Source organism: Gobius niger (assembly GCF_951799975.1).
Source record: "Gobius niger genome assembly, chromosome: 13".
Classification (NCBI taxonomy): domain Eukaryota; kingdom Metazoa; phylum Chordata; class Actinopteri; order Gobiiformes; family Gobiidae; genus Gobius; species Gobius niger.
The window spans coordinates 9,080,792-9,096,996 of record NC_136864.1 but is presented as its reverse complement, the minus strand read 5'-3'; the positions used below and the strand labels follow the sequence as shown (position 1 = coordinate 9,096,996).

General features: G+C 38.4%; 1 protein-coding gene and 1 long non-coding RNA gene across 2 annotated transcripts in view; one reads left to right on the top strand and one right to left on the bottom strand.

Moving 5' to 3' along the window:
* The window catches only part of LOC306973129, a 268,899-nt gene that overhangs the window by 213,015 nt on the left and 39,679 nt on the right, over positions 1-16,205 (bottom strand). The window lies entirely within an intron of this gene.
* col11a1b (collagen, type XI, alpha 1b) overlaps positions 1-16,205 on the top strand; it is a 185,727-nt gene that overhangs the window by 143,182 nt on the left and 26,340 nt on the right. The window contains exons 46-50 of the mRNA XM_079569937.1: positions 1,643-1,750; positions 9,767-9,820; positions 13,151-13,204; positions 13,308-13,361; positions 14,825-14,878. Of these exons, the coding sequence (XP_079426063.1) occupies positions 1,643-1,750; positions 9,767-9,820; positions 13,151-13,204; positions 13,308-13,361; positions 14,825-14,878 (324 nt within the window). The remainder of the gene's footprint in view (positions 1-1,642; positions 1,751-9,766; positions 9,821-13,150; positions 13,205-13,307; positions 13,362-14,824; positions 14,879-16,205) is intronic.

Here is a 16,205-nt window from a genome sequence, read left to right as displayed (position 1 = left end):
CTTGTGCTAAAATTAGATCAGTGGTTTACAAGCTTGAAATATGTAAATTAATTGCAGAAAAGTCAGATAGTGATTCCCAAACTGCGGTCATTTTATTTAACCACTTAAAGGAGCTATACCTTACTTTTTTTTTTCTTTTTGTAGGGTAAAATTGTTGTTTGCCCCATAAAGTGTGTTGCAAAAATCAGCCTGATGCTTGAAGTTGGCACCATATTTTGATTTGTTGATGTTGTGTATGGCCGACCCAAATAGTCAATATGTGACGAAAAGGGGTTGACCTTTTTCGTCACATATTGACTCAGAAGGATGGCCAAGACTGTAAAAACACCCATTTCATCACATTTTGACTAAAAAGGTTCAAAACTAGCCATAGACCATTTAACTCATGCCTTAACTGAGCACATTTTCCCCAGTTCGGCTTTATCCTAATCTAAAAGCTTCTTAACTGGAGTTCACAGCCTATAGGTCAGTGTAAGGCTTTTTTCCTCTCGTTGTTGCTGTGTTGTGGTCACTTTTTTTTATTTTTATTTTTTTACATATTTTTGCCCTTTTTTTGGCAGGTTTTTTATTCTTTTTCTTTACCATTTTTTGACCATTTTTTAATGTTTTTCAATTTTTTTTTGACTTTTTAAAAATCATTTTTTGACCCTTTTTTTATGTTTTTCAACCCTTTTTATAATAATGTTTATTGACCCTATTTTGATGCTTTTTTTTTTATCTTTTTTTGACACTTTTTAATGTTTTTTTTTCCTTTTTTTGACCTATTTTTGATTTTTTTTTTATCCTTTTTCGACATTTTTTTTTACACTTTTTTTTTTTACGTTTGTTGACCCTATTTTGATGTTTTTTCTATCCTTTTTTTGACACTTTTATAATGTTTTTTATTTTTGTATTTACCTTTTTTGACCCGTTTTTGATGCCTTTTTGACCCTTAAATTGTTTTTGAATTAATTTGATACTTTTTTTGTCTCTTTTTTATGGCTAATTTTATGCATTTGTCACTTTTTTGTCACATTTCTGAAGCTCTTTTATGGCTTTTTCATCGCTGTTGTGTCACTCTCCTGATGCTTTATTGTGCATTTTCATCCTTGTTTTTGTCTCGTTTTTGTTCATATTTTGACGCTTTTTTTTCAAGAAGCTTCTAGATTTGTGTAATGCCAAACTGGAGAAAAATGTGCTCAGTTCAGGTGGGGATAAAGAGGGGTAAATATCAGCCAAGGGTTTTAAGCATGATGCCTTTTTAGGAGGTTCGTCTGCTTTTTTATGACATAAAAGAGCAACTGTTGTACACATGTGTAAAAAAAATAAGATATAAAATGAAAGATACGCTTGTCAAGTTGAACTGTTGCTTTTTTATTCCCTGGTATCAGTTCCGGACAGAAAATTGGCAACGAAATATGATCTCAACCTTCAAAAGTACCTCCAAACTAAGCGTCCGGTCTCACGCGTGCTCCGCCTCCCGCCGCTCGCGTTGGGTCCTCTCCGTAACCTTGACCCGGATTAGGTGCGCTGAAGAAAATCCCATCACCGAGAGAGCGCCCGCACACGCCGAGTTTGCGGGTCGTGATTTCTTAGGGCGACAGGTTAATTGCTGTCAGATTGAACATATTTGAACTGTAACACCTCTGACCTCCTCCACCAGGGCAGCGACGGCGAGGCGGGCCCCAGGGGACAGCAGGGTATGTTCGGACAGAAGGGGGACGAAGGACCGCGAGGGTTCCCCGGGCTCCCTGGACCCATCGGACTGCAAGTAAGTCTTAAGCACGTAAACCACACACAAGCTGCAGAAGAGTAGACCAATATTATTGTCTTGTCAACAATACCAAAATGATGGTTTGCTTAGAAGTTGCCCGTTGAATACATTTTACTTTAAATTTCCGCTCATTCCTTAGATATTTTGTATTGTGGCGTTTAAGATATTATTAAATGCATCCATTTTGACTTGCTTAAAGTGCATATGACAGGTTTTAATGCTTTCGATGACTTATTTAGAAGAACAACATCAGTTGCAAGTTCGTCAGTTGCATAATTATCATTTTATTTCAGTGAAGCAGCTATTTTAATGAAGAAATGTTGGGCAGAAAAGTTATTTTTTTTATTTTTAAGCTACTGACAGGAAGTGACATAGATAGAGGTAAAGTTCCGTAGCAGTTTCCATACTAATTTCCCATTGAAAACTGCCTTCATCTATAGACAGACGGCATCTCTACAATCACCCATATATGGTCATGCTTGAAAACAGTTAAGGGGGAAAAAAAATTGGAGAAAAATCTAAACTTTCTCTAATTATTCAAAAACTACTTTAACAACTTTTGTATTATGAATATAGTTTTGTACTCAATAAAGATACAAAGACATGGGGAGGAGCAAAGTGGTTCAACAGCCCATAAATACATAAATAACGGAGAATGCTAACATGATGCTACATGTTAGCATCGTGCTAATGCTAACGGCAAGCTAGCGCTAGGTACAACTGCCGTTTTTTCACCTGCTGAACAATCTGCTGTGAAAAAATATCCATATGGACCCGATTTACCCTGGACTTTGTTTATGTGTGATAAATAGGTTCATGTTCCACCAGAAAATGGCTAAAAAAAAAAGTGGAAAATGGTGTTTCCCCAAAGATTCCGTTTTCCCCCTCGGCAAAGCCCCGCCCCCTCTATCACGTGATGCCGTGTGTATCTATGTCACTTCCTGTCGGTATCCAATAAGGAAGTGAAACTATAAAAACTATAATCACAAAAATGGCCAAGCTAAAGTGCAATCTTCAGCTAAATCTTAAATATAATCATGTTAACTATATTATAGCAAAACTTGTGTCTAATGTGTCATATGCACTTTAAACTACGTCATGTTCTAACATTATTCCATCGTCAAAACAGACCAGGAATAGTAATGATTAATTCCACTTAAATCAGGGTATTCATGTTTCCTGAGCAGTAGAAAGTCCTCTGTTTGGGATTTCCTGCCCGTTTTTGTATAATAGATAGGAACCAACAATATCCTGAGCAGTTCTACGCTCAGAGTGTGTTCATGATGGCGCCGTTGACTTGTTAGAAAGCCATTAGCGAAAAACGAAACCTTGAATTTTCTGTGTTTTCTGTTCCTCATTCCCAGACAGCGCTCACGGCCAACACAGTCCTAGATAAAACATTCCCATAAAAGCGCACTTTCATACTTTATAAACATATTCTCGGCCGTTTAACTCTGGGTTTTTTCCCAAAGCGTCAGGTGGAGACTGCGAGAAGCTCCTCCAACGCATCATTTACATCACATCAAAAAGGCACATCTTTTATTAATGCCGCCTTGGCTTCCTAATAACGCTATCTACAGCTCACAGGCAAACAATGCCCTGCCCTCAAGGCTTTTGCCGCACTGAGCTAAAATTCTGATCATTTTCTCGTACGTGTGTTTATGTGTATGTTGCATAGTTTTAAAGGTCGGCTGGTTCATTTTTACATTTTTTACACACAGTAGTTATCATGCAGTCAGCCACTACCCTGCAGAGGCCCACACCCACAAAGAGCTGCTGCTGCTGTGTCTGCCCATAACATGAATTTTAAATGTTGTTTTTTTACTATACCAGAGAAATAACCTCAACTACTGCTATTTCTCCCCCCACCCCCCGAAATTTCACTGTTTGCAATATGTGTGTTTTTTTTTCTTTTGAATTAAGGCGAGACACGTCCTAGATTTTCCCCCGCAGTGGTCAATGTTGAGATTTTTTAGCAAGTCGTCCCCCTTAACCTCTTGCATAATTCATAATTCACCTTTTGCAATGCCTATTTTATCAAGTTTTGTCCGGTTGCAAGCCGGAGATTTCCTGTAAATAACTCCCTCGTCTTTCACACACGTATTCATTCACAAATATTGATCCACCTGTAGCACAGAAGGTTCTGAGATGTGATATAAATAGAGCCGTGGTCATAGAAGAAGAAACTTCATTTATTTTACACCTATTGCAGATAAAATCATTAAGCGTTTCACAATGAAAAAGTAAATCAAAAACAGCAGAAGTAGGCAATTTTTTTTTTTTTTTTCAGTTTTCACGTTTGGGCCAAATTGGTCTCTGAACATAAGCTTTTACCTAGAAACAAAAAAATATACCTAATCTTCACAATAACAAATTTAAATATTGCGCTGAATTTCAAGGGACTTTTTCTCAAAACACATTTTTCTATCCTTGTGGCGACACTATCTCCACGTCAGTAGCACCTAAAGACTTCAAATTTTTCAGCCTTGGACTGAACAATATTTTGAAGATTTTTCAATATCTAATCCCTAGCCTGATTTTTTTTAGATTTGAATGTCAAAAAATAAGACAAAAATTCAATTTTTACAAATTTTTCCACAACAAAATTAAAAAAACTATTTTAAAACTAATCAAAAAGTCTTGGTAACTCATTTATCAATAAAATTAAATTCATAAATTTAAAAATTTCAATAAATTTCAATGTAGCTCAATCCGTTATTCAGATTTCGTTGCCGAAAAGATGGGAAATTTGGGACATTTTTAGGCCTAAAACACCTTGTTTTTATATGAAAACATAAAATGACAGAAAACTTGCAATGCATTTTTGTCTCACATTTGTGCCAGTAATCGACAGCAAAAGTTTCAAATTGATATCTGTAAATTTAAAATTTTTCCCTATTCACCTGAAGTGTCTCGCCTTAAAAAAGAAACAATTGTAAGCCATTGTCAGCGAAAAGCTTGTCTGCCGAGTCTTCAGTTGCTTTTTAAAAGAATCATCAGAGTCGGCCTCATGTAGCGACAGAGAAAGGTCATGCCACAGTTTGGGGGCAACAGCTTCAAAAACAAGTCTTTTCTGGGTTTAAAGCGGGTCAGTGGGACATTGAGGAGGTTCTGGCCCGAGGACCTATGGGTGCGACCACTAAAAACATGTGCAATAGGTGAATCCTCCAGCCAGGTGATTCTGACCATCAGCCTGGCTCCACATCATGGAGATGGGTCCTCGGGCGCGGCACGGCCGTCGACCACTGCTCCTTACGGGTTGCCCCAGTGGCATCGAAGGATGGGTTAAATGCAGAGGACAAATTTCCCTACGGGGACAATAAAGTAGGCAAGGCAAGGCAAGGCAAGTTTATTTGTAGAGCACAATTCATACACAAGGCAATTCAAAGTGCTTCACAGTTGAAAACAAATAGAATCAATAAAAACATCAACATAAAATTAATCAATTACAGTAAAAGGCGAGAGTGCAGATAAAATACTTTCAGTCATATGCATTGGTAAAAAGAACTGTTTTCAGCCTGGATTTGAACATTGTCAGAGTTGAGGCCTGTCTCACATCCTCGTGAAGACTGTTCCAGATTTTAGCTGCATGAAACTGAAAGTATACAAACAAACAAACAAACAAACAAACAAACAAACCAGAGGAGTTTGGGCTCAGCAGATTTGTCCCTTGAATTATCTAATACTCTTATTGGATGCCTCAAATAAACGGCAAACTTCAGGTGTGGGTGGGTTGAGTTAGAAAGCACACATTGTATTTACTTTTTCCTTCATTGTTGTCATCTTACAACATAAAGCATAAATACCACCCAAAGTAAACAATGTTTTGTTGAATGTCCAGTTTTATGGGGTAAACGTATCATTAGTGTGTTTTGTTTTCTCATTTAGAGAAAAGAGTTAAGAGTAGAGAGCGTACAGCTCTTCTGCTTCAAATGTGTGCACAACAACAGCAGTGCCCAAGCACATGTGTGACAGGCACATGTGATGAAAATGGCAGCAGCAAGAAGAAAGGCAGCGCTATAATAACAAGGCGACGGCTTCTTACTAAACTGAAGAGAAAAGAGTTGTCCATGACGTGGTAAAAACGACTTGTCCATGACGTGGTAAAAACGACTTGTCCATGACGTGGTAAAAGCAAAGCCTCAGGAATGTTTCTGCTCCTCGTTTCCTGATAAGTCCTTAAGCGATTTCAAAGGTAGTAGCAAAACAAACCAACAAGTGCCATTTCTCCTGTAAACTCGCGGTCATGTGACTCCCCTTTGAGTGAGCAGCTCATGCGGCGTCTTTTTCATGTGTGTCAAATTAATCACTTGATTAAAAAAATGACGGCGTTGAAATTGATTTGCCGTGTTATTTTGGACAGCACTAGCAAAAAGCTTTTTTCATTATTGTTTATCAGAGCAAGAATCAATTATTTTGTTGGTTTGAAATTCAAGACAAATAATTAAGATAGCAATGCAGTTGAAACAGACCATCGATATGAACTGATTTTTTCTATTGGGAAGCTGTTCAGTTTTGTTCAATGGTCTTTTCATCTTTACAAATGTAATTCTCGGAACATTTAAATACAAGTGATGACTTACTCCAGCACAAATCGATGACCGTCCACCCTTTTGCAAATTATCCAATTGCTGCACGCGGCCGCAGTTAATCAACTCGGACATTTACCCTCTTATTGTCTACATCTTGACCTTCTGATCTTCCAAATGAATTCACTCAGCAAGACTCCAATAAACCACAATCCTATAGACGGAGGACGTCCAGACTGTCTTCCCCTGGTCAGAAATCATTAATGCTACAGATAATTGCGCTGAGGAGCTGAGTGCGCAGCGGAGCCTGTGCCACGTATTGAAGGGCAGCTTAGCCAAACATAATTAAAAGACTGGAGACGGAGTGCATTATGCCCAATTAAAAGTCAATTGCACTTAATAACAATGTTATCTGAGCGTATTGGCCGCAGAAGAGCCACTCGTTCCATCCTCGCTCACTTGCGGATAATTGACTACAGATACCGTATCCCAGAGTGCACCACTTCTGGAATCTGGATGCGTCGCCGCCACAGCGAGTTGTCCCTCCGCTGCGTCCTTCGCTCAGTCCAGGATTTACTACAATGGCTTACAATGGGTGGGACATTTAATGAGCACCCAGTCATAAGGTGGATAGTAAACCTTTATTATAACAACATCTAAAGTATGATATATTCAGGTGATAAATGATATTATTAAAGACCTTTTAAAGCCAAAGAAATTGACTCTGAATTTTAAAGTGACAGTTAAAGTGACAGGTTTTAACATCTGTTGCAAGTAATAATTATCATTTTATTTCAGTGAAGAAGCAAATTACTGAAGAAATGTTGAGCAGAAAAGTAATTTCTATTTTTAAGCTACTGACAGGAAGTGACATAGATACAGACGGCATCTCGTCATAAAAGGGGGTGTGGCTTCGCCGAGGGGGAAAATAGAATCTTTAGAGAAACACAATTTTCCACTCTTTTTAGCCATTTTCTGGTGGAATATCAACTTATTTATCACACATAAATAAAGTCAAGTGTAAATCGGGCCAATATGGATATTTTGTCGCAACAGATTGTTCAGTAGAAGTGAAAAAACGGCAGTTGTAGCAAGCGCTAGCTAACCGTTAGCATTAGCCCGATGCTAACATGTAGCATCAAGTTAGCATTTTCCGTTATTTATGTATTTATGGGCTGTTGAACCACTTTGCCCCTCCCCATGTCTTTGTATCATTATTTAGTAGAAACTATATCCATAATTCAGCATTTGTTACAGTAGTTTTTGAATAATTAGAGAAAATTTACATTTTTTTCAAAATTGTTTTCCCCCTAAACTGTTTTAAAAAATGACCATATATGGGCGATTCCAGAGATGCCGTCTGTATCTATAGATAGAGGTAAAGTTCCAAAGTAGTTCGACTCATTTCCCATTGACATAACATGGTTGGCACGGCAACAGTTTGAAATTGTTTGCCTCTAGCTATGTCACTTCCTGTCAGTGTCCAAGAAGGAAATGAAACTATAAACGTCACAAAAAATGTCAAACTAAAGAAAGTTGGGTAATTTGGTAGTGTGATTGTGTCTAATCTGTCACTTTAAGCTCTGTTTCAAAAGTACTTCATCTTATAACATCCCACAATAAACATGAAATACAATGATGCAGACTTACTTTGGGTAAAAAAAAAAAAGTATTGCATGCAAATAAATGTACAGACGATAAATACTGAGCTCAGAAATGGTTTATGTGTCATATATTGAACGATAAGTTGATATAGCACTCTGATAGCACAGACGGCACTCTGGTCTCACTGCAAGAAGGTTTTTATTTCCTTGATTGACTGGCTCTTTTTGGATTATGTCACTTAAACATGCACCGAGGGCTAATCCTGCATCTTGAAACTCCTAACCGTAACATGACCTGCTGTAGATTTATGGGACCAAGGTCGCCCAGTGCAGTGTACAACTTTATATGCGAAAAACAAGAATGCAGAATTTAACTTTATGTGACCCAATGACTATGGGTGGTCAACATGGCACCTTTACTTTTGATCACGATCGCCTCTACAACGCTCCAGGATCAGTTGTTTTGTAGGTTTTGTGGTGAAACCTACCAGAAGCTCTCAAATCAATTGACCCTGGAGCCACTCTGATAGAAACTATAGCCATTCATAAAGCTGCTGGGTCAGTAAAACCTCAAGTACGCACTAATAAAACGTCCAGGTAAAAAGTTCATTAATGCAGCTTTAATCATAATAAAGTAGTATAGTCATATGTATTTGCAAACAACAAATCTAACATTGTGGAAACATGAGCTCACAGCTACTCAAACAATAAAGGATTTCACTTTCACAATCTTATTTTTGGGGGCACATTACCTCTGTCCCTAGATCCGAGGTGTGCTGAAATCAAATGTTGATTTTTACTGATAACTAATTGTTTCAAACACATTTTACACAATGAAAACAGTTGATTTTGTTCACATCTTTTGTTTTGATGATCCAATCAGAAAGCGAACTCTCTCAGTAGCCGGGTCCTATGGCTAAAATAAGTTGACATTGAAAATCAAAACACTTTTTCATTACGGCTTCAGTCCTATTTCGTTCAGGCCTCCTTTGGTTAACACTAAATGACTGAATTTCGGAGTACAGCTTGATTCTTGTTCTTGTGTCGCAGTACTACCTTTCAGAAACCTCTAAAGATCCATATCCTGAAAGCACAACATTAGAAAGTTCCCTCGACATGTTTCCCCCCCATGACTCTTGGAATAACTTGGACACCTTCTCATACAATACATCTCCTCTAATCCCCATCCTTCATCTCAATTAATTTCACGCGAAACACATTTATTTATTCCCCTATTCCTCTCGACGTGTGCTTTGTTACAATGACTGAAACCCCCCCCTCCGTAATGCAGTATGAATTAGCTTTCCGTGCTGTTACCGAGCTACAAATCACCGACACAGGCCCAAGGTGCGCGCGTGCCATCGCATTGACGAATACAGGTGTCACTGGGGCTTTGTAGTAACTTATCATTACCCCTGCTTTATGATTGAACCGCACATAACAAATAATACCCGTAATTCAGCTCATACAACCGGCACTGAGGGCCCCAGGTAAACTCGGATTCAAATATTTATTTCCTTTTTTCGCCAGCCGTGATTGAATCTCCGAACGGTGTAATATGCTTTGGCTTTTGTTCCCACGCAGACGTAGATGGATGGCGCCCGCACTATGTAATTTAAACGGACTGATTATACTCAAGCGTCCCATAGCCTTTAATTGCAATAGGTGTCCTTTTTGACTAATTGTGTGTTTACTCTCAAGGCCCTCGGTGTTATTAATGCACCCCGAAGCTCAATTTTCAGCAAACATAATCCGTAAGCGCCCCTTAATGAGAGGGAGAAATGTATTTATGATGCTATTTTCCTATACACAGCTCGGCGTACGCTTTTTCTATAAAACAATGGATTTGTGCTAAGAACTCTTCTTGCTCCTGTTCCCAGGGTTTGCCCGGCCCCCCCGGTGAGAAGGGAGAGAATGGAGATGTGGGATCAATGGTGAGTATGGCAATTACATACGCACAGTTTTAAGGTAACACCTGGAATAACATTTTTACTTCAAAGGATCAAAATAGAAATTCCATGAAATCGAGGCAAGTAGATTTGCAATAGTCATATGCCTAAAAGTCTACTTTCTGTCACATTGACGTTGTTCAAACTTTGAAATTTTTAGTTTGGGCTCACACAATCCCTCCTGCATATCCAAATTGTTCCAGCAAATTCATTATATTCACCTTTCATGCCTGTGTACAGCCTTTAGCGGTGGCAAAGTGAAGCAGGAGGAACCAACCCCCAAAATACATTGCACAAATTTAGATTCTTTTTTTTTTTTAATTCCATCGCTCCATAAACATTTAAGTGAAGACATAGCACCCTAGGTCTGTTTTATGCTGTGTTCACAACATACTTTAGGTGACAAAAATACATTTACTCTTCAACAACAAAAAGTCAGGTACTCCAGCTGTAAGTCATACTCCAATTCAACCTGGAAAGACTCACAGAGACAGAAAAGGCATTAAAGGGATATTTCAGGATTTTTGACATAGCGCCTCATTTCCTAGTTATCCAGGGTGTTGTTGATTTCTGGAGATTTTCTTTTTTGTAATTAATGCAGTCCTTATATTTGAAAAGCTTAGAGGCACTAGGCTAGTGCATGTCTATGGTATCAACTAGCCTGCATTAAAAACAGTCTGACACGCTCCACAGAGCACCTGAGGCAAATCACTTATAACGCCAGACTAACCATGTAAATGTTTGTGTCGATAGAATCATGTTTTGGAATATAACTGAACTTGTATCACATGAATTACCACATTTTGAGGGACTATTTTCTAGCAGATCACTCCGCCGCTGCGTAGCTTACAACCACAAAGCTAACACTGCTCAAATATAAATGCAAAACAGTTATAATGAGTCTATTAACACAGACATTTATATGGTTAGTCTGGCATTACAAGTGATTTGCCTCAGGTGCACCGTGGAGCGGCTCAGGCTGTTTCTAATGCAGGCTAGCTGATACCATAGACATGCACTAGCCTAGCGCCACTAAGCTCTTCCAATATAACAACTGTATGAATTTAAGAAAAAAATATCTCCAGAAATCAACAACACTCTGGATAACTAGGAAATGAGGCCCTATGTCAAAAATCCTGAAATATCCCTTTAAGAAAGTTTTAGCCAGAATCTTCCCCCGGACACTGGTGGTGGTAGAAGAAGGAGACCCGGGGTGAGCAGAGTCGGGGAGAGGCCAGGCGGAGAAAGGGGTGGAGGAGGGTCGTAGCACGGCTGGGAAACTCTGAGTGATTGACCAGGGAGCTTAAGAAGGGGAACCTGTGCGAAGGGCGGCTGGAGCAGTGCTGTGATTGGCTGACGTGAAGGTGCGGCTCGAGCGGGGTCCGTGATTGGATGATTGAAGAGCGCCGCCGTTCATGAGGCGATGAATGAATGCAGGTGGTAGGTCTTCCAGGTTGAAATAGTTTAAAAAAATAAGCGTAGTACTTAAAATCCTTATTAGTTAGTAGCTAGTAACAGCACGTAGCAGTCCTCAAACAGTAACAGTCCTCAAACAGCTGATCAGTTTCGCGACAGCCAAAGTCTCCTTGTACCAGTGTTAATTTCGTCGACTAAAATATTTAGTCTTAATTTTAGTCAGTGATATTTTTGACGACTAAAATTGGACTAAAACTAAATTAAACGTTTTTCATGAGACTAAAACTATGACTAAAATGTCCAGATATTTTAGTCGACTAAAATAAGACTAAATATTTTCATTTTTTAATTTTATTTATTTATTTCATTCAAAAGTGATGTTATGCAATCACAATAAAACTGCCAAGCTAACACAGTATGAATGAAACGGAGCAGAGGAGAAGAACAAGCTTATAATATCTGCCCCTTTTGTTACTTCACACTTAACACTTCACACTGTTGTCCTTTAATAAATAAATAAATAAATTAATAAAAATGAAAAGGAGAGACTAAAATCATCCAAACTTCTATTGACCGTCTGAAAGAGCCTCAGATCATTTAAATTCACTGCCAAAGGAGCAGCTCTGAGCTTTATTCATGTGGAGCAGCCCCATGAAGTCGAGGACCTGGATTAAATATGATTATAATGAATATCATAAATGCAAAGTCGACTAAATTAGTCTTAAATTTAGTCGACTAAATTGACGTGCAATTTTAGTCGACTAAAACTAGACTAAAATTGAAAAGTTTTTTTCGACTAAATCTCGACTAAAATGAAATTACATTTTAGTCAAAAGACTAAGACTAAAACTAAATAAAAATATGTTGTCAAAATTAACACTGCCTTGTCCTGCTTTTAGGTCTAACACAATGTTCTAGAAATAGTCCTCTAGCAACTGCATAATAGTGTCATGTACCTTCGACTAATTAGGTTGTAAAGTAGTTTCGTGCTCTTATGTCTTGGGCTTTTTACGGACCATGCCCATTATAAGTTCATGTAGAAGCAATCAGTGCAGCGTGAGTTGGGTTGCCATGGGTTACACGGATATAAGCGTGCGTGACGAACGTTGGCATGAAGTTTATTCCATCATCGCAGCTGGATTGTTCAGACTCAAAAAGGACAATGTTTGGTGACTGACCGAGACACTTCCTCAGGGTCTGTGACTGAAGCTCCACTAAGATTCCTCTGGGATTCCTGTGTTCGATTCATTTCTGCGCCCGGCTTAGCATCTTGTGGAGTTCCAGTCACAAACACCGCCCAGATCAAGAGACATGACTAGTCACGAAACATTGGCTTTTTTTTTACGATCAGATATATCGACATTTTGAAGCAAGAAAAGTTTGAGATGAGTCTGGCGACAGCTTATCAATACATATCTATTTATTTTTCCAGTCGTAGTTGTTTCATATTGACTGGTTGGTATTAAAGAGGGAAATATGTATGTCTCCAACTGAATACTGTATATCTCTAGTTCTGGGTTTCTGCGAAGAGTCTGCAAATCCTTTTAAGTTTTGGTTCATATGTGCTCTCTACTTTTACGTGCCCTCCATTTACAAACACCCATTAGCTTTTCAAAATCGAGGTAATTTGGAGAATCTTAATTGCAAATCCAAGCGACTGAAATTGTCTAAATGGTTTGATGTCCAAAAGAGATGAGAGACTTTTGATAACTTTGATACATATTTTCACATCATCATCTGTAATCATTATCTGAAAAAAAAAAAAAAAAACACTTTCATTAATGTTATTAGCAATACTGTGTCTTTTTAATGAATTTGTGTTTGATTTGAAGATCAGAAAAGCACAAACACAGTCATCAATGCTTCGCTTCCACTGAATCCTCTTTTCGGTGTGTTCAGGGTCGAGCCGGTCCTCCCGGTCCCAGAGGTCCTCAGGGTCCCAGCGGATCTACTGTAAGTCTCATCATTTTTTTTCACCTTCAAACTTCAACAAAAAACATCCATGTATATATTTACACCGTCAGCCCTAACACAATTCGCTGTTCTCCACTCACAGGGCGCTCAAGGCCCTCCCGGCGGTGTTGGTTCACCTGGAGGAGTTGGTGAAAAGGTAAATATGAGTTTTGCTGAAAGTAATAATAGAGAAAATACTGTGCAGTGGAATATTATCTATTGACAGTTTTGTAAGTACTTAGTTAGCACAAAAGCAAGGTTTTATGGGCTAGTGCTCAGAGATGATTAGCAATTAACCATCTTTAGCTTGGAGCTTGAAACGTTAAGGATTCACTTATGTATATATTTGCATTATATATTTGTGGAGGTAGTTTTGAACATTATCCCACACCACAAATCCTACTTTTCTTTCTACTTGAACAGCCCATTATTAGAACGATCTGCTGATGATGAAGGAAAATTAGCTTACCTTCAATAGCTTGACATTTTCTCCAGATCGACTTTACCCAAATCTATAAAGTTGTAGTAGTAGTAGTAGTAGTAGAAAATTTATTGTCCCCGTGGGGGAAATTCATTTGCAGTGAGTACACAAATACAACAATGACCACAGCAGACAAATCCAAACATCGACAACATACAAAGAACAAACCACGGCCAGTCAACCTCAGTTTAAATTGTTAAAATCGTTATCTACATTCCTTAAAAACCTTCTCTGACAGACCAGCTGTGCAGAATAAAAATAAAAAATAAAAAATCACTGTTGGTTACTTCGAATTGTTGGTTTGTTTAATTGTAAAATGGCTTGTGGCACAAATGACTGCCTGGTCCTGTTTTTAGTCAGGGCGGGGCTCCTGTACCTTCGACCTGAGGGGAGCAGCTCAAACTCTCTAAACAGAGGATGTTTTGAGTCCGATAATATCATGTCTGCTTTATTCCGAGCTCGAGTAAAATAAATGTCCTGCAGACCCTTCATAGGAACACCCAAGTTTCTCGCCTGGAGCTTACACATAGGCCAGTGTAACGTCTCATTTGAAAACCAAGACCAAGCAAAACTGATCACAATTTATGTCACATTATTGAAGAGTTTGGTCTCTTTTTTAACTCTTTTTTTGGGCTCCTTTTTGTTGTGTTTTTGTTGCTTTTTTGACGCTCTTTTGTCGCGTTTTTGTCACTTTTTTTGTTGCATTTTCATCCTTGTTTTCTTCTCGTTTTTGTCACTATTTTGGCGCTTTTTTCAAGAAGCTTTTAGATTTGGGTTAAGCCAAATTGGAGAAAATGTGCTCGGGGGGGGGGGGGGGTAAAGAGGTTAAAACAACTACAAAATCATCATCATCCTTCTTGTATTATGGGCTGATGCATAATACAAGAAGAACTTACTTTATTTGATTTGAACTACCTTGAATATTACAATTGCATTGAAGATTATTGCAAACCATTTCGACAGCGTGTGCTCCAATGATTAAAAAAAAGGGGAAATAATGAGTAAATCAGGACTCAAACAAGTCTGAATTTGACCTACATTGGAAAATCATTTGTAATTTTGCCATATATAGTATGTTGCACCGCCCTAATCGTCGCCATCTCTCAAAATGAAATTAAACGCCCTCTGTGAATCCACAGGGAGAGACTGGAGAATCTGGCAACCCCGGTTCGCCCGGAGAGACCGGTACCGGGGTAAGTACAAGTATATTATGTTCTGTCCAATGTTCTAATCAAAATGAGCCTAAGCAGTGCTTTATATGCGTCGGCTGTTACGTGAACACCCGGCGCCCCCGCTGCTCCTGCCGTGTGCTCCTGCCGCTTCTGTACATGGATTTATCAGACACGTTCATTATCTCATTATGCCGACAGCAGTGAGGGAGCTGTTCCTTGATTCTAATTGTATTCATGCATTACGGCGGTTGTAAGCAGCTTTTATATAAGATGTTGCTCTGTTCATTTCGTGACACGTCTGACTTGTTACTTCGCCAAATGTTCTGCAAAATGACTAATGCGAGGCAAAAAAAGTTTGGCTGAAAGAGGTGTACTGTTTATGACTGAAAATAACACAACTTTCGGGCTAATCAAATGTGATCTTGGTGAAAACACTAATAATCTTTCAAACAAACTGCGCAAAGTAATTTAGAAATAGCTCATATTAAAGTAAGCTTCAATATTTCCAGTAATTTTGACTTATAGATAGATAGATATTTTTAACTCCTTTTGTATGTAGTTTTTTAGCCACCCTCGGCCATATTGAATAATGTTTCTAATGCAAATAATGTCAGACTGAACCTTCTTACTTTTACACTTTCACAGAGAGGCAACAGGAATTACTACAACCACAGGATACTGACATCTTAAAGCATAAAAATAGAGCTTTGTTATGAAATATTTTGCCAAAAATGCTCATGAATGATAAGTGTTTAACTTATAGGTGTAATGCAATATACAGTTCATACGTTTGTTAAGTGTGACGTCACGACTTCCGCTTCCTGGTCCTAGCAGACCGGCAAATATGCGAGAAAAAAACATAAAAAACTCTTAAAAACAACCATCAATATTTCTGAAACTCAACAGAGAGTTACTGAAGCTACTTATTTCTCAAACTCATTAGTCAAAAATGCCGCGCCTACTGCTAAAAACGTAATATTTACTTAAGTCACTACTACCGGGTTAGCGTAGCATTTATCTCCACTAACCCGGATGTACCGATTTTGGTAAATATTACTTTTATAGCAGTAGGTGCAGCATTTTTGGCTAATGGGCCTGAGAAATAAGTATGTTCAGTAATTCTCTGTTGAGTTTCAGAAATATTGATTGTGGTATTGAAGAGTTTTTTTGTAGTTTCTCGACCATCTGCGGACCCGGTAGTAGAGCTGTGACGTCACCACCTAACAAACGTATAGTTTTCTGGACGTTAACTAAGAGGAAAAACAACAACTCTGTCTCCTAACGCTATTACTCTCCATCACTACTTAAATAAATGCTGAATTATGGATATTTTTCCTACCAAATAAAG